At 49.9% G+C, this 27,740-nt stretch overlaps 1 protein-coding gene across 2 annotated transcripts in view; it reads left to right on the top strand.

Moving 5' to 3' along the window:
* ANKH (ANKH inorganic pyrophosphate transport regulator) overlaps positions 1–27,740 on the top strand; it is a 139,163-nt gene that overhangs the window by 87,413 nt on the left and 24,010 nt on the right. Inside the window, exons 3-8 of one of the 2 annotated variants that reach the window (XM_047823484.1) lie at positions 3,272–3,390; positions 6,546–6,629; positions 13,856–14,026; positions 15,823–15,957; positions 18,137–18,229; positions 22,220–22,315. In XM_047823484.1, coding sequence (XP_047679440.1) covers positions 3,272–3,390; positions 6,546–6,629; positions 13,856–14,026; positions 15,823–15,957; positions 18,137–18,229; positions 22,220–22,315 — 698 coding nt within the window. The remainder of the gene's footprint in view (positions 1–3,271; positions 3,391–6,545; positions 6,630–13,855; positions 14,027–15,822; positions 15,958–18,136; positions 18,230–22,219; positions 22,316–27,740) is intronic. The other variant, XM_047823495.1, reaches the window with a different exon arrangement.

A 27,740-nucleotide genomic window follows, 5' to 3' on the forward strand; every position in this document is an offset into this window, starting at 1 on the left:
GCGGACAACTCCAGCCAGGAACAGCTCAGGGGCACAGGAGGGAGGGAGGGGGACTTGGGTGAAAAACAGCTGCTGGGATTTTATATTCCCAACTCACAGGGTGGAAACAACAGCCTTTGTAGTTACAATCGGACTCTTCTCTGTGTGGGGGAGGAGGAGGAGAGGTAAGAAGTAGCTGAAGGAGGAGAAGTAAAAAGAAGCCAAAGGGGCCTCCAGCCCCTAGGTCCCAAAGTCCCCCGGAGCCTGGAGGCCGGGAGGGAGGAGCCCAGCACCAGCTGCCGGCTGAGAAAAGCAAGGGAGTGGGAGGGCCAGAGAGGCCTGGTCCTGGCAGAGGCAGAAAGCCTGGCAACTGAGCTCACCACCCAGCCGTCCTTCTGTCCACTCTCCATTGTCCTGCATCAAGGCGCTATTTTTGATACTTTCGTTGAAGGAGTCTAATAGGGGGGCGCCTGGGTGGCCCAGTCCGTGAAGGGTCCGAGCCCGGCTCAGGTCATGATCTCACAGTTCATGGGTTCGATCCCCGCATCTGACTCCATGCCGACGGCGCGGAGCCTGCTTGGGATCTTCTCACTCCCTCTCTTTGTCCCTCCCTCATTCTCTCTCTCTCAAAAATAAATAAACATTATAAGTTAAAAAATAAATAAATACCTAATAGATACCTTTAGATCAACGTACAGAAGGTGGAGAAGCTGATTTATATTGATCTCTGCCCCCGGGGCCTCCTCCCAAGTGCTCAAACTCACAGGTCCCAGGGAGGAAAAGAATTCTGGCTCCCGTTTTCCTGGAGGCTGCCCGTGTGACTCTGCTAGGGCCGTCCTAACAATGCAGCACAGACCGGGAGGTCAAGACCACAGAAACGCACGGTCTCCCAGTTCACGAGGCTGCACGATGAAGCCGGCAGTACGGTTGCTCCCTTCTGGGACTCTCTCCTGGCCTCCGTGGTTTGAGGGCGACCTGGGGCTTCCTGCGGCTGCAGGGACATCACCCCCATCTCCAGCTTCACGTCTGCGTGGCGCTCTCCCTGTGCGCGTGCACCTCTGGGTCCACATTTCCCCTTTTTAGAAGGACCCCAGGCATACTGCGTTGGGAGCCCCCCTCTGCTCCCGTGTGACCTCATCTTACCAAATTATATCTGTGGTGGCCCTGTTGCCAATGAGGTCCCGTTCTGCCGTCCTGGGGAGGGGACTCCACATACGAATTCAAGGGGACACGCAGCTCTGCCCCGCACCCCGCCCCTCTGGATCTCGGCCTTCCCCGGTTTCAGAGTCCAGTCAAGTGCACTCTGGCATTGTCTGTGGGCTCTAACCTTTACCCCAGAATGTCAGCCCCGTGAGCTATTCATAGCCGCCCGGCGCCTGCCGCTGGCACTGCATTGCTCTGCTCACCCAGCCCAGCTGTCCTCACCCGCCAGGAGGGGACACTCTGCAGGCAGGGGCTGGGTCGCCTCCTGGTAGGTCCCAACACAGTGGTCGATTCCCGACTGAATGAAACAAACATACAAATAAACAGCAGGAACAATGAACTCCGAGACAAAACTTCTAAGTTTCGGCGCCCCGAGTAAGCCACTCATTCCCGTGAGCAAGGGACATCTTCATCCTGGCCTTGTGTTTCCGTCTGTCTTGCGGTCCCACGTCTGAGTGCGTGGCTCACCTGACTGCCGCCAAGGCAGGCTGGCCGGCTCCCTCCCCGCCCCTCCCCTGAGCCTTCCTGGGTCAGACCAAGCCCTCTCTAGCCTGCTGGTCTAATCTGTGTGCCTTCTGATCCCAATTTGGAGAAGATAGCGCCTCCTTTCCTCCTTGTCCCACCTTCCCGAGTCTTTTCTCTTTCTGCCCCTGGACACCTGCCTCTCGGAATGCCTTCTTGCTGCCTCAGTGTCTCTGCTGGCCCCACCATGCTCCACACCTGACATGTTTGCTCACCTGGCAGCTCACCAGTTGGTTTTCACCTCTGCCCCCCCCCCCCCTTGGAGGGCTTCAACCTCTCCTCCTGCACTGCCCCCCCCCCAGTCCCACCTTGCACTCCGGATGTCTTAACCATCCCACCCCCCTACCCCTTAAAATCACTTACGTGCACCTCTCCCCCCTCTGGGATTCCCATTTGCGCCTCTGAATATCCTCGATATCGTCCCAAAGACCTGGCTGACTTCAAAATTCCCGTGATTCAAGCCTCATGCTGAAAAAGGATGGAGGGCTATTTGTTAACGATCAGCTTCTTCTTATTATCAGTTAATATGGTTTTAAGTCATCGTCCAAACTTTGAAGGGGGGGAGGGATCTTACTATTTCACGTAAAATGAGACTGTCTGCATTCTCTCTCCTTTCTGATTTCACAGCAGCTTCTGTACTTGTCCGTATGCATTAATATTCATATTTTTTAATGAAAACAGCAGGAAGACTGTTATTAAAGCTCCATGTAAAATACAATGAAAAACACAATTAGTATCTTCCTCTATAGTCTAAACATGTATCAATAAGGTAAACATAGCTTACTAATTTATTTAATCTTTGCTAACAACCCCTGTCAGAATGCCTAGCCAATACATTCAAAAGACCTTTCTCTTTCTTCCTTTATGTCTAGTTGGCAGCTATGAATTCATTCAGCCGGTATTGGCTCGGTGCCCACATGCTCCTCCCAAAGGATGAAACAAAAAGAATGGCAAGCCGCGAAAAGCTAGGTTTACATTTTTTATTGAAGAGGCATATTCACAACTGGGCATTTTCTCTTAGTAAATAAGTAACACTCTATATAAACACGTAGCCTCCGAGCAATCCATCATGCATCCGAATATAGGTGAATATAATGCTTACACAGTATTAAAATAACAGAAACAACCTAAATGTGTACTAATAGGAGACTGAGTAAGTTGATGCTAAGTAAACCTGCCAAAAAGGAACTCATCGCAACCACCTAAGTATGGAAGCGTATCATGGAAAGCTGTTCATGGTTTACAAAAGAGTATATATATATAGTATGATCTCATTTTTATGTTAAAACACACATGCATAGCCCACACACATGCCCACCACACACTCCCCATAAAAGAACTGGGCAGTTGGAATCCAGAGCCTTAACCGTGACCCCCTCCTCTGGGTAGGGGGATGAGATAGTAGACGTTTTTGTTTTGTTTTTTTCCTCGTTGCTCATCTGCATTTTATAATTTTTCTACAGAAAAACAAATGTTCCGTTTGACGTTGTTTGGCATCGTCAAGATGAAAAGCTTGCAAAGGTAACTTTTTCTAACATTGCCATGTGTCTTTTTTGGCCCCTTGCAGCTTATAGTGACTTAGGTTACTACATTATCAATAAACTGCACCATGTGGACGAGTCCGTGGGGAACAAAACGAGAAGGGCCTTCCTGTATCTTGCTGCCTTCCCTTTTATGGATGCCATGGTGAGTAATCAATCGTTGGCTCTTTTTAAAAAATAACTATGGTGTACGTAACATACAATTTACCATTTTAGCCGTTCTTACGTATACGGTCCGATGGCATGCGGTAACTTCACATTGCCGCGAACCTCCAGAGCTCCTATTGTCTCGTGAAACTGACTCTGTCCCCATCAGACCCTAACTTCCCATTCTCCCGTCCCCTCAGCCCCTAGCACCACTGTCCTACCGTCTGTGTGGATCGGACCACTCCAGGGATTTCATACGAGTGGACTGAGACAGTATGGCTGGCTGGTTCACCTAACTTCGCATGTCTTCAGGGTTCACCCACGTCGTAGCGCACGTCACAATGTCCTTTACAAGGACCACGTTTTGTTCGTCCATTCATCCATCAGTGGACACCTGGGTCGCTGTTTTGATAGTGCTGTTGTGAACATGGATGTACAAGTACCTCTTTGAGTTTTCTGCTTTAATCCTTTTGGGTATATAGTCAGAAGTCAAATTGACAGATTATGTAATATGTAATAATTGTATTTTTAATTTTTGAGGGACCCTCATACTGATTTCCATATCAGCTATACCATTTTACATCCCCACCAGCCGTGTAGAAGGGTTCCAGTGGACCGTTGACTTTTAACCAGTGCATCCTGTCTCTTTGTTTTATTATGAGAATTGTCTGTATTTGCCAGAAGTTCTGGCAGGAGGCCAGAGAGCCTACTTGAAAATTTGATTTAACTATAAAGATCTTTTCTGATATATTCAGGATCAAAGGATCAGGACCGCTTTCTGATAAACTTACCATGGGTGTGGCTTAACCACCCACATCTTTTTAGAATAAGAATCTCTTGAATATATTGGTAGGATTTCATTACTTTAATAGCCAGCTTTATACATTACTAAGGGCAGCTCCCTTCCATAGATTAAATCCTTTGTCATGATACTAAAGAGTGCTCAGAGAATGCTTTTTTTCTATTCCTCTGTAGTATAGGTATAAAAGAGACTTAGCCAAAAAAAAAAAAAAAATCTATATATCTATATATAGATATAGATAGCTCCAATAATATTCAATGATGGAAAATAAACCCCTTCTTTGGGCTCCATTTTAAATTACTTTTAGGAGGAGACTTAAAAATATTAATATGGGGGAAAATATGTTAACATGGGGGCGCCTGGGTGGCTCAGTGGTTTGAGCGTCCCACTCTTGATTTCGGCTCAGGTCATGATCCCAAGGTCGTGGGGTCAAGCCCCATGCCAGTGTCCGTGCTGAGCACGGAACCTGCTTGGGATTCTCTTTCTTTCTCTCTCTAAAATAATGTATATGTTAATCTGTACAATTTTTCACCACCCTTCACCCCAAGTTTTATGTAGTGTAGACGCATGAGGTGAATGGGCATCTGCCTGGAGGCGAGGCCACCGCCCCACATCCTTGGCGAGATGACACAAGGCCAATTGCCCGTGGTCCTTCTTCTCGAGTGTTATCAGCAGTGTCAAACTGCCTGTAGTTAGGTTACTGATGCAGCCTCACTGAATGGCTGCCCGCTTTCCACCGGTTGGCACAGTAACCTTAAATCCTAAGCTCATAGTTTCAACACAGAGGCCCTGATGCCCAGTTGGTGTCACATCAGTGTAGGTGCGAGGATCTGGGCATTGGAGCACTGGTACCTGGATTTTCTTTTCCTTACTTATTCCCAAATAAGAAATTTAAGACACATTACCCCCGCCCCCCCCCCAAAAGAAAGAAAGAAAGGAAAAAGGCACAGGGGCGGGATTTCCTAAAACCAGATTCCCCATGGTGTCCACGCAGGCCTAAGGAGGCACCACAGTGCTTGAAGTCAGAGAACTGAATGATGTGACCTTTATCACATCCGAAGTAAAAGCCCAGCTTCCCAGACAGAATCTGTGATACTGCTCTAATGCCCACCCACCATCTGTATGGGGACTCTGTAAACACGTAGAGGAATTACGGTTATACAGTGACTTCAGGGACTCGGGACTAAAAGTGAATCACAGACTCTTACGTGCCCCGTGTTCCATTTTCCTTCGGGTGTATTTATTTGCCATGAGAGAGTTTCTAAAACTCAGTATGACACCAGAGCACTGGGGATCAACACCCTTTACTTCTGTGTTTCGTTTATCAACCGCCCCCAAAGACCCAGCAGTAGGAGACTGCTAATAAAAGAACAAAGTGGTGAGCACTTATAAAGAGCCAGGTGATCCCTCCCCAAGCTCCCCCCCTACACACCCATACCTGCACCGTGGCCCTGGTGTATTGGTTGGAGAGAGAATATTTGAAAGCCACAAAGCTTACCGTCCAGATGGCTTTGGTCAACAGAGATAGCCCACAAGCCACTATTTGCAAACGTTATCGACGGTTTGCATTTCTTTCCACGTCTGGCACCTCGGGACCCGTGAGCTGAGGGAGGATGAGCTGCTCTGTGCAGCCCCGACACAGACCTAGGGGAATAAATTGTATTTGTCCGATTGCGTTTAGTTCACATGAAATGTGATTTCTGTGTCAGTCCGCATCGGCCTTTACAGGTTAGAGGGATCATCTTTCAACAGATCCTGTCTTGAACTCCCGGCCTCCGAACTCACCTTTCCCTGGGCTTTCCATGGTCTGCTCCCCGCAGAGGACCTTCCTCGTAATTGCCCTCAAAAGCAAGGTGTCAGATCAGATCCTGCCCTGGCTTGAAAAGAGGGAAGAAGAGCCCTCATTAGAGCCCTAATCAGCTGATGAGAACCCATAATGACTGTAATAACTTAGAACCAACCCGGAGCCCTCATTATAACATGCTTCGTGTAAGGAGAACGCTTCTGCCTTGGCACTCCAACCGCCCCAGAGAGGGAGAGGCGGCGTTTCCTCCGTTCCTGGTAGCCACCCAGCTTTCCTGCCAGGCACGTGGACCTAAGGAGTACACCGGCCTGCGTGTAATCTGCCCTAAATAAATACTGTGCCGTCACGGATGCCACTTAAAAAAATCTTGTGTGCACCTAGCCATCAGGCCAAGTTCCAGTCATTTGACCAACTGAAAATTTGTCCTGTGCTCCTAAGGTGTCAGGGGGTACAAAGTCTATTTCAGGAACTCCCAGGCAATCCTGACGACCAGAAGTGAGCCAGTGCTGGCAGCGTCTCTCACGCCCAATCCTTTTCTTTCCGGCAGGCATGGACCCACGCCGGCATTCTCCTGAAACACAAATACAGTTTCCTGGTGGGATGTGCCTCGATCTCAGACGTCATAGCTCAGGTAAGTGTGGTCTGTGTGCCGCTCAGAGCCTCTCTCTGGCGAGTGACAGAACCCACCCATGCCTCACTTGCATTCATTCACCCTGCCGTGCATTCCGACTTTCCTCAGATCAAACGTGGACTTCGGCAAAGGTTTGTCAGAGTAGAGAGAAAGCGAAGCCGTTTGCAGCGTAAGTGTGTATAATCCTGCTGGCTGGAGGGTGGTAGGAATTTAAAGTCAGTGCCAGAGGTTTGGGCTCGCACGAGAAACAGCCATCAGGTCCCAGCTAGTACATGTCTGGTGCTCAGAGGGTCACTGTGCACTTGGCTGGACGCACACTTGGCCCTCTGTGTGGCCCAACAGTACATGGTCTGTCCCTCGGTCCCAGAGGGAGCTCTTAGGAACTGCTCTTATGCCACCCAGGGCTGCCATTCACACGTCATTCGCCCACGTTTGAAAAGAGCCAGGACGTTGGACCCACGCTGCACGCTTCCTGCTGAATCCGGGCCCCTGGGGTCTGGCACCAACCCTGATTTTCCATTTTCCTTCCCTTCCTCTGCCACCGGGGATACTGCCTGAAACATTTCAGCAGGAAATTAGATCTAATTCCTATAATCTATAAATTAGGCATAGTTCCTGCCATCAGGGGTTTGGGAGAACAAGGTCTTCACAGAGGAGAGGGATGGACTGATTTCTTAAACTCTTTTCCCGATTCCCAGTTCCATTCTGGGAATGTTTCTAGGCATCTCTGCCTGGTTTCTTCCCGTCATACGTGCTAGTCTTTTAGCCACCTTTGTGAAATAATCTACGGTCAGACCGTGAGTACCTCCCTAAAGACCAACAATTCCATTTCCAGATTAATTGCGTTTACTCCGTGGATCACTATCAAAAGTAATTTATGTTATTCCTATGAACACTCTGTGTGTGTGTGTGTGTGTGTGTGTGTGTGTGTGTGTGTGTGTTTGCGCACACATGTGCACGCCCGAACGCTGGCTAACATCATTCCTTGATGTATCTTTGTTAATTTTCTCTGTGAGTTACTGGAGATTTTTGTCCGGAGCTTACTTTTATTTAACTCGTCCTCGGAGACATGAACTAAACTGCCTTCTTCACTCTAATCACTTAATGTGAAATAAAGGAAAGACTTCTCACGGGCAGCAAGTCGCATCAGCAGCTCCCTGAGTATTTTGAGATGCGTGTTTTCTGAAGGGCAAACAAACAAATAGAAAAGCTGGACTTTGCCTACGATAAATATAGTAGGCATCTAAGGGTGGAAGAGAACACTATATCCCTGAAAAATGCCTTGCTGAGCACGCCCACGGCCCTTTTCCTTCTCGGTTTGAAACCCAGTCCTGGCCGATGCCTGCTGGGAGGGCTCGCAAATGCAGAATAAACATATCTGGTTAGTAAGATGGGAGCTGGGTTCGGATGCCATCTGGCCCCCGGCTATTCCTGGTGAAGTAGTTATTTTAAACCTTGTAGTTTAAACGCCTGAGGGAATAAATGCAATTTTTGTTCCTAAGTCTTTTATTACCCCTGCCCGCACCCCCAGCTTTATTCTTCTTGCTCCTTGAAAGCATTTAACTACCCGATTTGGCAATGAGTAAATAGATCTTAGGCAAAGTCCTTTGAAATACCACCTTAGCATAGATATATAGCAAGCAGTGGCCAATGGTAAAATGAACATGGTTTATAACGTCTTGAATTTCAGTGGCAACTCTCATTTTTAAAAATTTGACTAAGCTAATTGGTGTCTCATCATAGTACAAGAAAGCTCTCGGTGTGGTTCACGCAGGCAATGCTTTTCTGTGCCACTATTACTCTCAATGGTGCTGTTATGTTCTAGTAAATGCCGAAGGGTTTATGAAAAATACTGCTGTCTCTGTTATATTTCACAATCACCTGGTCAATATTTGCTCAGTATCAAAACGAGAATTCTCCTGGGGTTGTCAGACCTTACTCGGGCCTCCTGTCCTAGCCCTTGCTTTCTGAAGTTGGCTGAGGGCCCCAGGATGGGAGGCCAAGATCCTAGCTCAGTAATGATGCTGCACTACTGTAAATCCCCATGCCTCCTGCCTTTTCATCTCAGCCTTCTGGCAAGATCCCACTCCTGAACCACCCTGGGATGCGCCTGTCACCAGCTGCGTGCAGGTAGCAAGTGCTCCTGCACGAAGTTCAAACAGCGGATGGGGCTCCTGGGTGGCTCAGTCGGTTAGGTGTCTGACCTCCGCTCAGGTCTTGATCTCGCCACGCGTGAGTTCGAGCCCCGCGTCGGGCTCTGTGCTGATGGCTCAGAGCCTGGAGCCTGCTTCGGATTCTGTGTCTTCCTCTCTCTCTGCCCCTCTCCCACTGGTGTTCTGTCTCTCAGAAATAAATAAACGTTAAGAAAAATTAAAACAATAATAATAATAATAACAATAATGAAGAAAGTTCCACAATGGGACCGACTAATCAAACCACGGATCCCTAGTCTCCTCACTCACCTCAGCTGACTCCAGTAACTAACTCAGAGGCTTCCGTACCCTCCTCACTCTCCCTGTAGACGAGCTCTCTCCCCACTTCTCTGCGAAAATTGAAGCAACCAAATTCTTCAACTTCTGGCCACCAAACCTACAAGCCTACCTTCACACCCTTGCATCACTTCCGTTTTCCGCCATTTTAGAAGAGGTGTCCCTTCTCTGTGGTCCAGAACACTTCTTCTGCCTGTGCCTTGGATTCTGTGCTTTCTCAAGAACTTTATTCAGTTTATCAGTGATCCGTTCTGTCTCCCCTGGGTCATTTCTCTTAACGTGTAACATTTGAAGACAGGGACAATAAGAAGATTTTTCTGGCTCCCATGTACCTCTCTAGCCACAATCCTCTGTCTTCATTACTTCACAGCCAGACTTTTTGCAAGAGTGGTTTTCACCCACTGTCTCCATTTTTTTTTTCACGTCTCTTTTATTCTTTTACCGACTCCAGGTGGACTTCCACCCCCGTCAGCCCACCCAAATAGTTCTTGCTAATGACCTTCATGTCACTTAACCCAGTGGACGTTCCCTGTCAACTTCTCAGACATCCCTTCACTCTATTGACTGCTCCTTCCTGCACAAAACGTTCCTTCCCACTGGTACTCAGCACCACAGTCCTGGTCTGTCTCCTCCTTCTGAAGGCCCACCTCCGCTATTGCTGTGAACATGTGGACCTTTCTCAGCACCTTTCTCTCTGTCTCCTCGCTCTGTTCTGTTCTGTTGGAGAAACATCTAGCTCATGCCCACCTTCCAGATTGGATACCAAATATCTGTAGCCAGACCCTCTCCTCTGAGCTCCAGACAACGTATCTAAATGTCCCTGTGGTAGCTCCATTCAGCTCCTGCAAAGCCACCCCAAGCTCGAATTCCTATCTTCTCTATCAGACATTTCGGTTTTACGCAAATCAGTGGCACGCATCATCTGGTCAGAAACCCTGAACCGTCCTACGAGCACCCTGTTCACCATCAAGCCGTTTTGATTTTTTCCTAGATATTTCTTTTATTTTAAAAAAGTGTATCTTGAGAGAGAACACGAGCAGGAGAGGGCAGAGAGAGAGAATCGCGAGCAGGCTCCACACTGTCAGCGAAGAGCCCGACATGGGGCTTGAACCCATAAACTGTGAGATCACGACCTGAGCTGAAATCAAGAGTCAGACACTTAACCAACCGGCCAGGCGCCCCAGTCGTAGATGTTTCTTTTCTCCGCCCTCCTCTCCCCATCTCTGCCTCCCCTCCCACCCGGATGTCTCCTCTCTGGCCTCTGCCTCTGCTCTGACCCACCTCCTCCCTTCCCCGCTGCCACCCCTGTAATCCGTTCTTTTTACCTCATCCCCTGCTTGGAAGCTGCTCCTGATGGGGTCACCTGAGTGGCTCAGTCGGCTAAGCATCTAACTCTTGAATTCAGCTCAGGCCACAGTCATCGGATGGAGCCCCATGTCAGGCTCCACACTGAGTAAGGAGCCTGCTTGGGATTCTCTCTCTTCCTCTCCTTCTCCTCTCTCCCTCTCTCTCTCTCTCTCTCTCAAAATAAATAAATAAACATGAAAGAAAAAAAAACCTAAGAAATTGCTTCCTGGTGTTCTTGAGGTAAAAAACTCAAAATCCTGCTCACGGCCAACAAGGTACTGAAGACCTTTGGCCTTGCTTCCTCTCCAGCCTGGCAGTCTCCTCTTGTCCCCTTGCTTCCTGCACTCCAGCCACGGGTACTCCGTTCGGGGCCTCGGTAGGGCAGAGCCCCCTTCCACTGGGGCTTTTCACCTCAGCCCCATCTTCCCCGGGAGGAAACGTTCTGCCTCAGTTCTCCCCACCTACCACCGACGCCTGCCATTCCTGGCTAGTCTTCTGCGGAGACTGTAGGTCTCAGCTCAGACAGCACCCAGGAAGACGCCCTCCCTCACAGCAGCCTGGCTATCCTAGCACAGCCACTCTTCCTTCCCTGTGTCAGCGGGCGCTCGCCAGCACCACTGTGTGATTAAGGTCCCTGCTTCTCCGCTCGACCGTCCGCTCCCTAGGACAGAATTTGGGATGATCTCATTGATCACTGAATCCCGGCACCCAGTACAAGGCCAGCACAGAACAGGCTCTCACTGGGAAAAATCCTCACCAGTGAGGCCCTAGGTTCCCCCTCAGAAAATAACCCAATATTTTTGGTGGCTTTATCAGACTCAGAGTCATAATTCTGGACTTTAATTGCAGAAGGCCCCGTGTTATTTTACTTTATTTCATTTCATTTCATTTTGAGAGAGAGCGAGAGCGCGCGTGCAGGGGAGCAGCTAGAGAGAGAGGGAGAGGGGATCCCAAGCAGGGTCCCAGTTGCCAGTGCAGAGCCCAGCACGGGGCTCAAACTCAAGAACTGTGAGATCATGACCTGAGATGAAATCAAGAGTCGGACGCTTAACCGACTTAGCCACCCAGGCGCCCCTGCCCCGTGTTATTTTCAGTTGGCAAACAATACAATCCACAGTGATGGTGTCAGCTCTGTGACAGGTGCTGGGCCACATGGCATCGAGCTATTAAACGCACGGGGAGGCTGTGAGAGCCACTGGCCCAGTGCTTCCCACCTTCCCTCGGTCCCAAATAGCCTGCCATGATTCTCTGGCTGTTTTCCTGTCATCGCCACACTCACCCTTCTTTCAGCCGAGTCCCTCTTTTTTCCGTCACCTCCACATCCCCCTCCGTGGCTCTGCTCGGCAGGCCTCCATCTTGCATGGCCATCCTGACGGCCCTGAGGGTCTTTCCTGGACTTAGCAGCGGGGGGGATGATCCTTACGTATTCATTTCTTGTACAGTGAGTTTTCAGTCTCTGCACAAGGTCATCTTAGTTTGCTCTGTACGTTTTCTAGCTGCCAAACGTTCAGCTTGTTGCACATGCACCAGTGTGAGTTTGCATGGCGGCTCCTTAGAGGCATCTAATGCTTTAGAGACATCACTGCACATCTTGGCCCCATCACAAACCCCCTGGTCTTCTGTTTTAAACACAGTGCGTCCTTAGCAAGGCTTCCCCAGCTGGTGTTCGCATTTTCAGTTGACATTTGATAGTTTCACTTGGAAGGAACAGGCACGGAGCCAGGTCCGGGCATCTTGACTTCTATCACTGGGCTCTGCTGTATCCTCCGAGAGCGTGAGCACGAGTGTGAATGTGGCCTGACTTGTGTCCATTCACATTGTCGGTGCTGCGGGCAGCCTGGTGCGTCCACGTGGCCAAGCAGTGCCTCTCTCTCCTGCATCCCCGGAGGCTCCCTGTCCCAGTCAGCCTCATGTACTGGGTTTGAGAATGACATCCGGGCACGAGATTCATCGATGCCGTCAACAAACCACCTCTAGCATCTGATGCTTTTACTGCGTTCAGAAGTTTCTCTGTATTACCCTGCTTTTCTGTGTGTGTTCCCTACAGCAGCGGAAGGCACTCATCCAGTTAATCACGCTCAGTCTCCAGCTTCCTTTTTAACTTTCTGTCATCACTGATCTCTTGGCACTGAAGTGATCAGGATAAGCCTCCTCTGGTCAGGATCACTCGATGGCGGTATATTTTGCACGCCTATTGTTCCACAGATATTTGGCCATTAAAGTCGCTCTAGCTCGGGGTGCCTGGCTGGCTCGGTCGGTAGAGCATGTATGTGACTCTTGATCTCAGGGTTGTAAGTTGGAGCCCCACATTAGGTGTAGAGATTGCTTAAAAATAAAATCTTTAAAAAAAAGAAAAGTCAAGGGGTGCCTGGGTGGCTCAGTCGGTTAAGCGTCCAACTTGGGCTCAGTTTGTGACCTCGCGGTTCATGGGTTCGAGCCCTACATCGGGCTCTGTGCTGACCGCTCAGAGCCTGGAGCCTGCTTCCGATTCTGTGTCTCCCTCTCTCTCTGCCCCTCCCACCTGTCTTTTCTCTCTCTCTCTCTCTCTCTTTCTCTCAAAAATAAATAAACATTAAAAAACTAAAGTCAATGTAGCTCAGGAATCGTCCCCCTCCCCCATTACTTTATTTTTGCACTCAGTATGCTCAGTGCTCTCCTGAATGTATGAATCCCCAGATGGCTCTGGACAGAGACTGGGCTGCTTGTCTGAGTTTTGCAGACAGGAAGGTTAAATACGTTGTTAAATTTGTTGTGGGGACTCTACAGTCAGTAGAGATCAATACCTGATTGTTTTTTTTTCAATCCCTCTTGACTGTTTTGTTGACTTATTCCACTTCTATATGTTTGTGTTTTAAATTTTAATCTGGCTTGCCTTATAATAATTAACATTGGTGCCTTTAGCAGCATGTTTAATGAATTGCATCTTGTAAATGTTAAATGTGTATTTTTCTATGGACATCACTGATCACCACTACTCTTTCCTTGTGGACTCAGGGCCTCCCGTGTGGGTTACCTGTGCGTGTCGGGATCCAGGTTCAAGAAGGGCAAACCTCTGCCACATCTCTTGGGAATCTAGGAGCCCAGAGGTTCCAGATATTTTTTTTTTTTTTTTTTTTTAGCAATAACCTTAACGAGATGTGCGGTTACCTTCAAAGAACCTTCGTGGTGAATATGGCAAAATGATCGTGTGCCCTTCCGGTGAACCCCAGGCATCTGACCCTGAATTCTGAGAGTGGCCTTGAGCCTCAGCCCAAGTTTCCGTTCTCCTCCTCAACGTCGGGATTTTCACTCAGAGATGTGTCTCATCGGGGTGCAGGAGGGTGGGCTGTGCTTCTGTCGACGGGCTCCGTCTTCTCCCCTCTGACTTGCTCTTGTTTTCCTATCTCTCAGGTCGTTTTTGTAGCCATTTTGCTTCACAGTCACCTGGAATGCAGGGAGCCTCTGCTCATCCCCATCCTTTCCCTGTACATGGGCGCCCTTGTGCGCTGCACCACCCTGTGCCTGGGCTACTACAAGAACATCCACGACATCATCCCCGACAGGAGCGGACCGGAGCTGGGGGTATGTCCTTAGAACTCGCCGACACCCCGTCTGTGCCTCCGAGGGCGGCCGAGTGCTGCCCCGGCCCTTTGCGAATTGGGGGTATCCGTACCAGAAGCACATGCTCCAAGCTGTCAAGTGCTAGGTCGTGGCCACAGGGGAGACGGTTGGAGAATGAAGGGCCCCTGGAGATAGAAGAGGCCTTAGAGGGCACTGTTCAGCCTCCTTCGTTGCGTATCAGGGAGACTGAGGCACAGTGAGTCAGGTCAGGGCGAGTAGGTGTAGCAGTTTTGGTTTTTCTTACCCTCTATTGTCAAAAGTCAGTCATTCATCAAAATGGAGCTCCAGTGGGGCAATCCAATAGCGCACGGTACTTATATATTAATCAACAAGTGTTTTAGGACCCGCAGTACCTTTAAACTCATATTTGGGTTATTCTTAATTTCACAGCAGGGCCCCAGGCTTTGTTTATACTTTCTGTACGGGCCAAACACAGTTGTGCATTCACGTACCTTCTGTGGAGCGAGCAGAGCCTACGGGTACCGTGGAGGGGCCCAGAAACATTTTAAACAGGGTCTCTATCCTCAAGCAACGTAGTACACCTCATTTGGTAGCTAAGACCAACACAGAAGCGACACTCAGATGTGGATCCAGGAGAGCACATAGACCTGCAGACGGGACACAAGGGCCACGGAAGCTGAGAGAAAGGAGATAGCGGTAAGGTCTGAGAGGCTCCTGGATGGAGACAGAGCTTGGCCTGCACCTCCGAAGTTGAGTCGGATAGAAGCAGGGTATGATCTTACACCAGTGGCCCAAGCACTTTTTCGTCGTCAGTGTCAACAGCATCTGATTTATGTATATGCTCATCTGTTCTGCCTTCGTTATCGGGTGTCACTGGGCTGTGTTTCCATCTAGCCGTAAGGGAGATATGCTTGGTTCCCCAAGGGCCCGGAATAAGTCCCTGATCCCGCCTTTGACCACAGGTTACCCCTGTCATGTCAGAACAATAATTACGTTGACCACTTACCTCCATCCGAGAGGGCAGGCCGTCAATAAAATCTGATCTCGTTGTTTCCGCCACCAGGACAACCACATCAAATTGGTCTTGATCGTAACAATCCGTCTCGTAACATTGAGCCACCAGCAAAGGGAAACCAGAGCGGCTGACGTGGTTCCATGATGTAACCCTTCACCTCTGAAGAATCAAAATCACAAAATCACAAAAGCCAGGCTTTAAAGACTGCACACATCTTTACTTTGTAGAATTCTTAACAAACCACATTTTCTTGACCGTGTTCTTATTTTTACGCTTCTGCACATTTACATGACTTCTGTGAGAGCTTCGAGAATAAGAATCTTCGTCGTTGATTTGCACGGTGCCCAAATAATTAGGCGCATTCGTGACCTGACGGGTTACAAAATAAATGACAGTAATTTTTTTACTGGCTTCTAGCCAGTCCATTTGATGACTTAAACAAAAACTAATTTCCAGCCTGCTTCTCAGGCCACGGAATCGGGGTCTGCCTGAGTGTAGAGCTTCCCTCTTTGGAAAACAGTGATGTGGATCCATCATACTTAAATGTGTGTTTTGATTTCACAGCAGCTTGCCAGCCGTCTGAGTTAATTTCGCATAAGACTGTACGTTTTGTTTTCATTCAGATTGGCTTGGCTACAGAGGCTTTCCTTATGCCATTTTTTTTTTAAGTACGATGAATTGACGCATGATTGACATCAGAAGGAAAAGGTTTGGCTCTGAAGTGTTTCTCCTGTTCTGCTTCTAGAGCCTAGTGACCCTTTCTCTCCATTTCTTGACACAGGGGGATGCAACGATAAGGAAGATGCTGAGCTTCTGGTGGCCCCTGGCTCTCATCTTGGCTACACAGAGAATCAGTAGACCGATCGTCAACCTCTTTGTTTCCCGGGACCTTGGTGGAAGTTCTGCAGCGACAGAGGTAGGGCACTTTCTGGGAATGGGGGGCCAGGGCGGGGAGGGGGAGGCTTGTAGTCACCTCATGAAGAATGGGGGCGGGAAGGTGGATGCGAGCTTGTCTCTGATCCCTCTTGAGAGCTTCAGTAATCCTGTGGTATTAAATTATGTGACACATTCACACTCAGAAGCCATGAGGGTCTTACAATCATAGCATTTCTTCCTTATTTATGAGTATGGAAGGAGACAGCTCCTTCATTGTTCTCATTGGCCATTTGAGAAAACAGAGGCGAGGACACAAAACTAGCAAGAAGCTGGGCTGGCCTCAGAATCCAGATTTTCCGCCTCCCGCCCGATGGCCTTTCCGTTTTTCCGTGGAGTCGGCATGATGCTGCTTCACTGTGGTTGCCGAAGACCAGACACTATGCCGGGCACAGCAACGAAACGCCCAGACTGTGAGGGCCGGTGCCTCCATCGTGACCCCGGCCTCTCTCCCCTGTTCATGCTCCGCCTTCCTACACATAGGGCCCAGCGGTCACGGCCCTGCGTGCTCTGTGGCAGTCTGCCCTCCTCCGAATGAAGACCTCCCTCATCTACTCACTCACAACTCAAGAAATTTATCTGGAAACTGGCAGCTGCTCCAAAAAAAAAAAAAAGAGTGGAATCATTTTTTCCATCTCTCAAGGATGGGATGAACAAATAGAGCTACTTCGTTCGTTCCCTCCTCTGCTGCCTTCTGGAGAATCGATTCCGTCTCCGGAAGTGCTGGTCCTTCAGGAGGGCTGGTGGCTGCCCCTGAGGGCCTTCTGGTTTTGCTCGTTGCCCTTGAATGTGTTCTCGGCATGTCTCCAGCCCGGGGTCTCGTGCCAGTTTCCATGTCCTGGGAAGCAGCTCGTGTTGGCTTAGGAAGGGAAGCACATAAATCCCAAGCAGGACACCTTCTCCTGCCTCAGTTTGTTCCTGGGTTTTGTGTTTTGGATCATGAAGGTCGTCATCTTGGGTGGCTCCTGTAACCCAGCAGCTTTTTCAGTTAACGACTTCAGTTTCAGTCGCACAGGAAAAGAAAGTACGTGACCCCCATCACTTCTGTGCCAGAACTCCATCATCCCCTTTAAAAAAAAAAAAACAAGGCAAGTGATGTATTGGAGCCGTTTCTGTAGTGACCTCCATGACCTAGAGGCCCAGCACAGAGGGTACAGGACCCACGTTGATTGACCATCCGCTATGTGAGGGCACTTTATGCACATTGCGTTGACTCCCCACAGCCCTGTGTGATGGATGCCGTTATTCCCACGGCTCTGCTAGAGGAACAGAAAGGGGGTCTGAGTGGGTCCACACTTCACGCCGCTAGTAGGTGACCAAGTGGAGGTTTGACTCGGGTCTACCCCTCTACCCTCACACCCTCTACCCCCCGCTGGGGGACTCACTTCATGTTCCAGGCATCAATGTTATGTTCATTAAAATAGATGAAGGCTGAAATTCTCTTTTACTAGCCAGCTAGAGCTGAACTCGCCGACATGTGGGGTTCAATGCTTTGTTTTCATACCCCTTCCTTTTCATTCACATAGGAAGAGAAAGTCTCATTTCCACGGAAGAACATGTTTGGTTTCCTGTAAGAAATACTTACTTAGTCTTCTTAAGTTAAACATCAAAATTAGGCTATCCTGGCTGAACAGATTAAAAGTGAGTTTAATGAGGGGGCCACGGAGCCACCGCCAGGCCACCCGCAGGGACAAGATGGAGGCATAGAGGCGGACCCTGAGCAAAGACTACCCAGAGAGCAGAGCGGGCTCAAAATCGCATGTTGAGACTCCAGAACTGGGCTAGCCTGGAGGGTTCCATTCGGCTCAATGGAAAGAGCAAAGATCCTTGGTCTGGTGGGCCTGGGTTCAAACTGTAGCTGTTTGAACAACCCAGAGCTGTTTCTCTTTGGATTCATGTAAAGAAGATGCATCCTCCTGGTCTCCAGGCACTACCTGGGCTCCTGTACCCCACTCCCATCCATGGTCACAGTGGACCACCTGCCCCTTCCCCGCTTCCCCCGGGGCTGTCCTGTGGCTGGCCAATGCTTGTCACCCAGTGTGGGGTTATCTGTCTGTGGCGGCCACCCCAGAGATGGCTCATGCTGCCACGGGGCAAACAGCAGCTACTGGAAATTCTCTCGGGGATGTGGGCGCTAATTCTGCTGGCTTTTCCTCTTGTAGGCGGTGGCAATTTTGACAGCCACATACCCTGTGGGTCACATGCCATATGGATGGCTGACGGAAATCCGTGCCGTCTACCCTGCTTTTGACAAGGTGAGAACCCGTGCGGCGTGGTGCCTGAAACACACTCTTTAAAACTAGCTTTTGATGGACAGGCATCTCTGATGAGGAAAACTTTGATATTTCCCCGTCTCACCTCCCTCTGTAAGGTTACCGTGGCGTCGAGGGGGTCAAACGTAATTGTGAAACAGTTCCCTCAGGAAATAACAGAGGCTATCCAGCTTACCCGGATGCCAGTTCTCCAATGCCCTCCGAACCGTATCCGCTTTTAGGTTGTTCCTGTTGAGGTATCATTAATTTTTTTGCGAAGGGAAAATAGACTCTCAAGGAAATTGAATACGTTGGATTTTGCCTCTGTCTTTTGTTTATTAAATAAAACTAAGACTAAACTGACCTCAGAGCAGATGTGAAGGAACAGACAGGGTGGTGCGCTTGAGCTCCTAGGCTTATGGAGCTCGTTCAACACTTGGGACCATGCGCGCTGAAGTTGTCCACACGGCCGACCTGGGTCCAGGTTGGTTTGGATGCAGCAGACTTACTCCAGCTGAAAGCCTCTGTTAACAACAGCTCTGCCCCCTCCACGGCTGCTGGCACGCCCTAGGGAGGCACATAACCCTTCAGACTTGCAGCCTGTGGCTGGGGGGGGGACTGTCCCACCAATCATTTAATGCATGTCTATTTCATTAAAGCTTAGTTATTTGAACCTATAGACTTTTACAGCAAAACATACCCCCCCCCAAAAGATAGTATACGATGTTTTAAAATGAAAAATGGGGAAAGAAGCAGCTATTTTGCCTTGAATTTCTCCAGGACAAGCTCAGAGCCACGGCCGATACCACTTTATCTTCCCCCAGCAAGAGTCCTGGGATGTGAGGAGAGGAGGCCTCTTGGCCAGGGGCCCCAGCACATCAGTTCAGGCAGCACAGGCAGTTTGGGCTCTGACTAGCTAAAGCTGGCCTCCCTCCTCCCCTCACCCCAGCCCCCCGCTCCCAGACTCGCGTGGACATGGGAAATCCTGGGAGGCCACACGAGCAAGGCCCAGCCACAGGCTATATACGCTTAGCTCTTTCTTTCACATAGCCTCCAGATTCTCGAATGTTTAGTTGTTTGTGGGCTTCTAGAAAAGAGCAATACCTGTGGAGTGGAGCCCCAGAAAGGTTTCCTGTCCAGCTTGCCTCCCTGACCCAGGGCACACCCCCCGCCCCAGGCATCTCTGAGTGGGGATGAGCCAGGGGCGGAGACTCAAGTCTGGAAAGACAGTATCCACTGTGGGTCCACCTTCTTCTCTGTGTTCTACCAGCAGACTCGTGCAAACACACACACACACACACACACACACACACACATACCCTCTGTCACACGTCCCCATCCACGGCATCCTTCCACCCTTTACATCCCCCATGGTGTCACCTGCCTCTGTTCCCAGCCCCATACTCACCCGTGAATGGCAGCTCACTTCAGGGATGCCCACCATGCAGCCTAACAAGACGGGGCGGTGGTGCTGCCCGGATCTCTTCACTGGGTGTGGAACCTCCCCAGTGGACGACGAGCTGGACCCACTCCCCGTTTCACACATCAGCCTCTCGCAACATCAGGAAGCAGCGTATCTCCTAAAAATGCTCTGAGAGCAAACTTGAGGCGCGAGTGGCTTGCGGGAGATTTTCCTCCTTGTAATTCTTGTTTGAGTGAGTTTAATCCAACCTATTGATAGAAATTGTCGTCTTCGTTTTAAGTCACGTGCATAGAGAAGTAAATCCCAGGGGCGCCTGGGTGGCTCAGTTGGTTAGTGTCCGACTGTTGGTTTCTGCCCAGGTCGTGATCTCACAGTTTCACGAGTTCGAGCCCTGTGTCAGGCGCTTTGCTGACACCAAGGAGCCTGCTTGGGATTCCCTCTCTCTCTCTGTCTCTCTCTGCCCCTTCTCCACTTGAACTGTCTCTGTCTCTCTCAAAATAAATAAATAAACTTAAAAAAAAAAAAAGAAGTAAATCCTAGAAAACCAAAATGCATAGAAGTCTTCTTGCTAAATTTCTAGCTCTTGGAGACCAAGATTATGTAAGAAAACGTGATGAGAACAGGAAGCACTGAAGAGTCAGAGCCTCCGGGCTGGGGGAGGAAGTCTCATCTGGAATTTTTTTTTTGGCTACCTCGAAATAATAAAACTTAACAATGTAACACGATACAGTTTCAGCAGGCGCGTCCAAGAAAAACTCGGTTTCGTTCGCGATCACAGAGGTTAGGTGCTACGAAAAAATCCCTTGAACGAGCGTGTACCTCCAGCCAGCAACTGGCGTGGCTCAGAACCCTTGTGGGGCCTCGCTCATTGTTCCAGGCATGGCAGGGAGGTCCTCCAAGCCATTCGCGTGAATGCCGTCTGTTCGCCCAAATCTGAGACCCCTCTGTGTGGACTTGCAGAACTTGCCGCATTGACAGTTGAGATCCTTAGCCTCTTTGTGGGCTCCGGCCTAAGAGATCTAACATTTCTTGCATAACTTCTGGTGGCTCCCACTAAATAGCAGCAACGGGGAGCGTTTTCCACTCGTGCAGAATCTCTCCGATGTTCAGTTCTCCCCCGCGAAGGGCTATGTTGCTCAGCAGATGGGGCAAACAAAACGAAACACGGACGCCAACCTAATGGTCCCTGCTAGTGTGTTCGTTCCAACCACGCTGGCGGAACGAACTGCGGGCGTAGAAACCAAAGCGCACGCAAAGGCGCTGCACCACGCTGCTGTCCCCCACGGGCGACACGGCGCTCCCAGGTTGGTTTCCTGACTCTCTGTGGCGCGCCCACTCGGGCCCCTCTCTCGCAAATCCCCGGGGCGGGGGAGGTGGAGAGACTTTGCACTCTGCCGCGGCGGCAAAATCTGTCGTTCAGAAAAGCGGATCCACCTTAGAGGCTGGGATGACGCAGGCCCGAGCAGAGGTTTGTGCTGGCGGCACGGCACGTGCAGGGGGAAGGGACCGGGGAGACCGCCTGAGCTCCCAAAGTAAAGGAACCATCAGAAGCTCTTTTCCCAGTAGAACCCGTATCCGCTCTGCTTCTGCGTCTTTCATCCAGCGGGACGCGAGCCAGGAGCCCCGGAGTGCTTCTGTCGGTCGCCCCTGGGACTAACTGGATCCCTGGTGGAGGCCGGGGGGTCTTTTTCTCCGCTGGTGTTCGTGATGAGGGGCCAGGCGCCAGTTTGATAGGGTGTTAGGCCTGCTTAGCAGTGGCGCTGGGATGGTCTGAGCAAGCCTCAGGATGGGCGAGAGGACATTTGGGCTGTCCGCACTGGTTGCTTAAAACTCAGTGTGGCGGCGGTGAGCACCTTCTCCGCAAGAAAGACTGTGCTGAGGGGCAGGAGTCAAGGGGAAGAGTGAGGTGCACAGTTCTGTGTCCGCAACCGGTGTGCACCTTCCACACGTGCCCCCTGCGGCGTACCCACCTCCAGAGAGCTCTGGGCTCGCCTGCATTCCAGGAAGTGGGGCCCCGGGGCACTTTGGGCTATAAGATCAGAGAGGCTTCAAGAAGCAGACGGGCTGTGCCCGTGATGTGCCCGAAGAGGGTAGCTTTGAAATTCAGAAGATCCAAAGAGACGTGAAAATACCAAGTGTGATAGGGGAAGAGGAAGAGGTTGTGTCTGGAATACAAGTGGAGGAGTCTGGGTCAGGGCAGGCAGGGCCGAGAATGCCCGCTGGTGGGGAGGACAGGGCCCCGAAGGTCACCGAGCTGGGCTGTAGCTTCGAGGAGGTGCCAGGTGGCCAGGAGGGGCCACCCGGGCCGGGGCCCTGGACTAGGCTGGGTGGGTGGCCGGCGCCCAGGGAACACAGACTCAGGAGACACTGCCCAGAGTTCCGTCCAGAACCCCCTCCGGTTCACGTTCAAGTCCAGAAACCTGACAGCTGTCTAAGAGAGAAAGTGACAGCCGTCCTCCCAGCTGTCAGGTGACACCCGTACTTCAGACACATCCAATAAAACCAAAACAAGATGCTCTTCAAGATGCACGTGTGGTCAGGATAACCACTGTCCCTTTCTTTCGCCCTAGAATAACCCCAGCAATAAACTGGTGAGCACCAGCAACACGGTGACAGCCGCCCACATCAAGAAGTTCACGTTCGTCTGCATGGCCTTGTCACTCACGGTAAGGAGAGAGACCGACACCACCCCCCCCCCCCTGTTGTTGTTTGTGGAAAGGGGAAACGGCCGTTTTAAAGGGAGACGCCTTGTATTCCATACTGTGATGTTATACGGAATTAAATAACAACCTCTTTAAAACGTTGTCGTCCCCAAGTATGAACAGCAGTTATTTAGGAAGGTCATTGTATCCAGGAAGAAGGGGTAGACTTCTGGCGTTTCCAGAGACTTCTAAACATGCTGAAGAAGGGCAGACTTTGCCCTTCGTCTTAATAATACTCTTGTCTTCCTGAGTAACTGCTGGCCCATTTTTAAACATCCGGAGTCAACTGTATAAACATCCCCGTCCCTCTTCCAAATCTCGTTGGTGTTATTTCAGTTACCCCCGTAAAAGACCCTTCGCTGATCACGCTTATACCGCTGCTGTGTCCTATCTATTTATTCATCATTCGACGCACACTTATCAAGCACCCACGAGGTCCCAAGCCCGGTGCCGTTTTCGAGGATACAGCTGTGGATAACAGCATGCATCGTGCACAGCCTAAATAAGCAACATACATCCTTCCTATATCAACCGCCATGCAATTTAAGTGCAGAAGATACTGTTCAAAAAACATGGATATACATGCTCTATAACCCTAAGCACGTAGTATGTAATTTAAGATCGTTTGTAGTAGCCAAAAAAAAAAAAAAGAAAAGAAAAAAAAAACATTTATAACCAAACTTCCATTGTGGACTGTGCCCTTTGAGTTCTAAAGAGGGAGATGAGAAGGAGGTAAAAAGAAATGCGGGGCTTTTGAACTTAGTTCGGTTTTTCTTGTTTGTTGTGGTGACTACGCATTTCCTATTAAGTCCTGTAGAAAGTCTCCATGTATAAAGTACAATATAAGTATGTTCCAGAAATGCCGGGGGCACGCAGCTCTTATCATCAGTGACTGATGATGAGGACCTAAGGCAGAAGGGTTGGTTGCCCTGATGAGAGGCACACTGTAACTTTAGCCCTCCTAACTGTCATCAAAGGGACTCTTGGGCTTGCTGACCCCTGGGAGTGGTCCTTAAACTCAAGCCCTACACATGTCTTAAACCTTCGATGGAGGGGCGCCTGGGTGGCTCAGTTGGTTAAGCGTCCAACTTGGGCTCAGGTCATGATCTCGAGGTCTGTGAGCTCGAGCCCCGTGTCGGGCTCTGTGCTGACAGCTCAGACCCTGGAGCCTGCTTCTGATTCTGTGTCTCCCTCTCTCTCTGCCCCTCCCCTGCTCATGTTCATGTTCTCTCTCTGTCTCTCTCTCGCGCTCGCTCTCTCAAAAATTAATAAACATTAAAAAAAATTGAAACCTTCAATGGAGGGGCACCTAGGTGACTCAGTAAGCTAAGCATCCTCCTCCTGATTTCGGCTCAGGTCATGATCTCAAGGTTCACGAGTTCGAGTCTCGCATAGGGCTTTGTGCTGAAGTGCAGAGCCCGCTGGAGATTCTCCTCTCCCTCTCTACCTGTGTCTCTTTCTCTCAAGATAAATAAATAAACTTAAAAAAAAGATTCTTTAAGGAAAACCTTCAATGGATATTTTTCCAAAGCCCACCACCATTTAATATTTGATCCATTGATCCAACACTTGAATAGATCATAACAAGGGCAACATGAGACAAATAGCCTGTCCCATCCATCACACATCACAACCTTGTGTCCTCAACCGCCCCTTGACCCCAACCTGCCCCTCCCGCCAGTTCATCCCTCATGAAAGTGGGGGGGAGGGTAGGGGTGTTGGAAACATAGTCCTGTGCCACCTCACTGAGGAAGAATGTCTGATAGCACGCCTGCTTAGTTGGGACAGGTTACCCCAGGCAACCCTGCTCCCCTATTTGCGTTATTTCTCTATGGCGTGCAGATTTTTCCATAGTTCCCTAAAATATTAGGAAAACAGTGAGCAACCTTGAAACTGTTTAAAAGAGTATTTTAGAAAAAGCAGAGGGAAGGTTTCTATTCCAGGAACAGACCTCAGCTTTTGGAGACTATGTGAAATGATTGGAAGTCAAAAGTTGAGTCGAGTCGGATGCCAGGTGCTATGACTTAGACCTCATCCCTCCCTGAAAGCTAGAAGCTCTGGGTTGTCACTGGCTCTGCAGTCCAGAGTCTACTCTCCTCTGTCGCCTGTCACTCCATTTAAACATCTCCCCCCAGCTACAGTTGAGCCCGACAGAGAACTTTGCCCGACCGGACTTAAGGTTGTTCCTTCTCTCCTTCGGTGCACGCGCAGTAACCTGCACCTCTAAGTCAAGTGCAGCTGGTTTATTTTGACATGGTAATGATCTAGAAAAATGCTTTGATTGCCCACGTAAAGGCTTTTCTTTTCTTTCTTTTTTTTTTTTTTCAGTTTAATTATTCCAATCCTATCCTCTGTAACTGGAAGTATATCAGGGTAGATTTTCACAGAAATTCGAAGCCCTTCGTTGGGAAGAAACTTGGAGATGAGCTAATCAAAACCCTTAATTTCTTAGAAAAGGAAATGACTCAGAGAGGATAAGTGACTCGCCCGAGCACCTGTAATAGAACCAGCTAGAAGCCAACCTTCCAAGCCCACTCTCCAAACCCTGCTGGGTCCAGCGAGTAGGAACCGCTGTCTGGCCCAGAGGCTCCAGACGTGGGCGCCATGCTTGAAACGGTGGTTTCTTCCACACTAAAAACAGTAGTATTTGAGTTTGCAGCTAATCAGGCGTCTCACACATTATCCTTACAACGGTTCAGTCGGCCCAACATCTTGGCCACAGGAATTGTCTTTAAAAGACATGGGGGACAAGTAAACAATTTTTTTAAGTTGAAGTATAATCGGCACACAGCGTTGCATTAGTTTCAATTACGGGGTTTTGGTTTTGGTTTTGGTTTTTCCTTCCTAAATGTTAAGCTGTGGCTATAACGTATACGTATAACGTATACGTATACGTTCCTGTAGCACTTTCCGTATTCAGTCTTTGTATCTGTTGCTCCCTGTTGGCTCTGAAGTGCCCGAGGCAGGGTCTGTGACTTAGCCACCTTCTGTCCTCAGGCCCGAGTATCCTATCAGGCACCGAAGGGGCACCATGAACCGTTAATAAATACATCCGTCAATTAAGACTTAACCGTGAGTCAGAAGGGTACTGATAGCACTCATCCCTGGTGGGCGAGAGTCTCCTTATTTATACTCAATTTACCCAAGTTTTACTTTTTTTAATTTTTATTTATTTATTTTGAGAGAGAAAGAGAGCACAAGGGGGCGGCGGTGGGGGTGGGGAGAGAGAGTCCCAAGCAGGCTCCGCACCGTCCACACAGAGCCCGATGCGGGGCTCGATCCCACCAACTGTGAGATCATGACCTGAGCTGAAATCCAGAGTCAGAAGCTTAACCCACAGAGCCACCCAGGCGCCCTGACTTTATGCAACTTCTAAAGCTTTCGGAAGAGGCCCTTTACTCTCGAGTCTGGTTTTGTTTTGTTTTTATCATTTTTTTTTAATTTTTTTCTTTAATGTTTATTTATTTTTGACAGAGAGAGAGAGACAGAGCATGAGTGGGGGAGGGGCAGAGAGAGAGGGAGCCACATAATCCGAAGCAGGCTCCAGGCTCCGAGCCATCAGCCCAGAGCCCGACGCGGGGCTCGAATTCACAGACCGTGAGATCACGACCTGAGCCGAAGTCAGACGCTCAACCGACTGAGCCACCCAGGCGCCCCTAAAGTATATCTTTTAATGAGCTAACATATTTCCCTTTTATTTTATTTTATTTTTTATTTTTATTTTGAGAGAGAGAGGCAGAGACAGAGGGACAGGGAGAGAATCTCAAGCAGGCTCTGCAGTGTCAGCCCAGAGCCCGACGAGGGGCTCGATCTCACAACCGTGACATCATGACCTGAGCCAAAGTCGGACGCTTAGCCAACCGAGCCACCCAGGTGCCCCACGGCTGTGTCACTTTTGACAGTTAATAAGAGACTCATATTCAGTACACTACAATGCACATATACATCCATTCCCTAGTGTAGACTTTCCATTTAAATTCAGAGTCTCTGTTCTACTCCAAAAGCTGGTTCTTCCTCACGCCTTTATCCGGGAGTTTTCCTTCAAGGAGGGCAGCAAAGGCCCATGAAGATGGACTGGGGAGGTGGGCCAAGTCAAAAAGTAGAAATACTCTTCCCTTAGCACCTTCCTTTTCCTCCTTCAGAGCTGCCTTGGGGAAGAAGCACTGATCGGTGTCATTTGATGGGAGTCAGGGTGAGGAAAGGGGGGGCACTTGAGTCCCTCCGAAAGGTTATCTTGAAAATGGTAGAACTGTCAGATGAAAAGCGATCCCCTCGGTAGTGGCAAGGGGAAGAGACATAATGCCAACCAGTGTTAGCAAGGTGACTGCGGCCTGATGAGCTGGTGTTTGGGGTAAAGGATCACACGGTTCGAAAACATACACGGTGTAAATCGATTCGGAAGACCAGCTGCGTGGTGAGCGCTCTCAGTGCGGGGGCCCTGCAGAGGAGGAGACACGGCAGACCAGCCGCGACACAGGAGGCAGGGCCGTGAGCAGGAGTCTGCGGCTGGTGCCGGGGTCACCAGCAGATGGCCCGGTTTGCCCTGAACCTTGCGGTAGAGCCGTGAGTCTCCGTGGCTTCTGCGACTGGCTGCGGAGCACAGTGGTAAGGACTGCGTCCTGACAGGCTGAGTTTGTCCAGCAGACAACCGTGGGGAACACGGGCCGAGGGTGGCGGCGAGGAGCTTGCGGTCAGGGAGCAGAAGCAGTATCCCTTCCTCCTGGGGAAAGGCCCTGGTGATTCCAAAGGTACAGAAACTCGGCCTCTTGGTGGCCCCTCTGAGTTTATCATGATTCCTTTCTGGATTCTAGATTTGGGGGTAAAATAGAGACCATTAGCCAGGGTACGATGTGTCTTTTCAACAGTCCTTTGAATGAGGAAGAGGTGTCCCAAAGACCAGTTTCCATTTTGACTTCACAACGGCATTTTAAGAACATTCGGTATTTTCTTGAGCTCCTTTCTGCTCTAGTTCTCGGGAGCTGGTGCAAAGAAGGCGGCCTCTTTGCTCCAAGAGAGTTGGAAAAGAATCCACGCAGAGCACAGGCTTGGCTGCTGCTGGGGCCTCCCCAACCCCCTTGACACAAGATGGAAATGGGCATCCATCCAGATGGATCTTGGCAGGCAGAACCAGCCGGGTACTTTTGTGCAGTGAACAACCTTCACAGTCATACCCAGCATCCCCTGGTCGCTGAACCCAGAGACAGTCAGGAGGGGAGGATGGAGGAGTGCCGATCAGAGGAAGGGGAGAGACCACGGGTCAGAAAAAGAACGGAGAGGTTGAGAGTCCAGGAAAGATGGGCAGAGGCAGAGGTGGGGACACAGAGAGGTAGGGAGGATGTGAGGGCCCCAGAGAGCCCGGAGCCCTCACAGCCCTCCAGGGCCCTGCCAA

Source organism: Prionailurus viverrinus, chromosome A1 (genome assembly GCF_022837055.1).
Source record: "Prionailurus viverrinus isolate Anna chromosome A1, UM_Priviv_1.0, whole genome shotgun sequence".
Classification (NCBI taxonomy): Eukaryota; Metazoa; Chordata; class Mammalia; order Carnivora; family Felidae; genus Prionailurus; species Prionailurus viverrinus.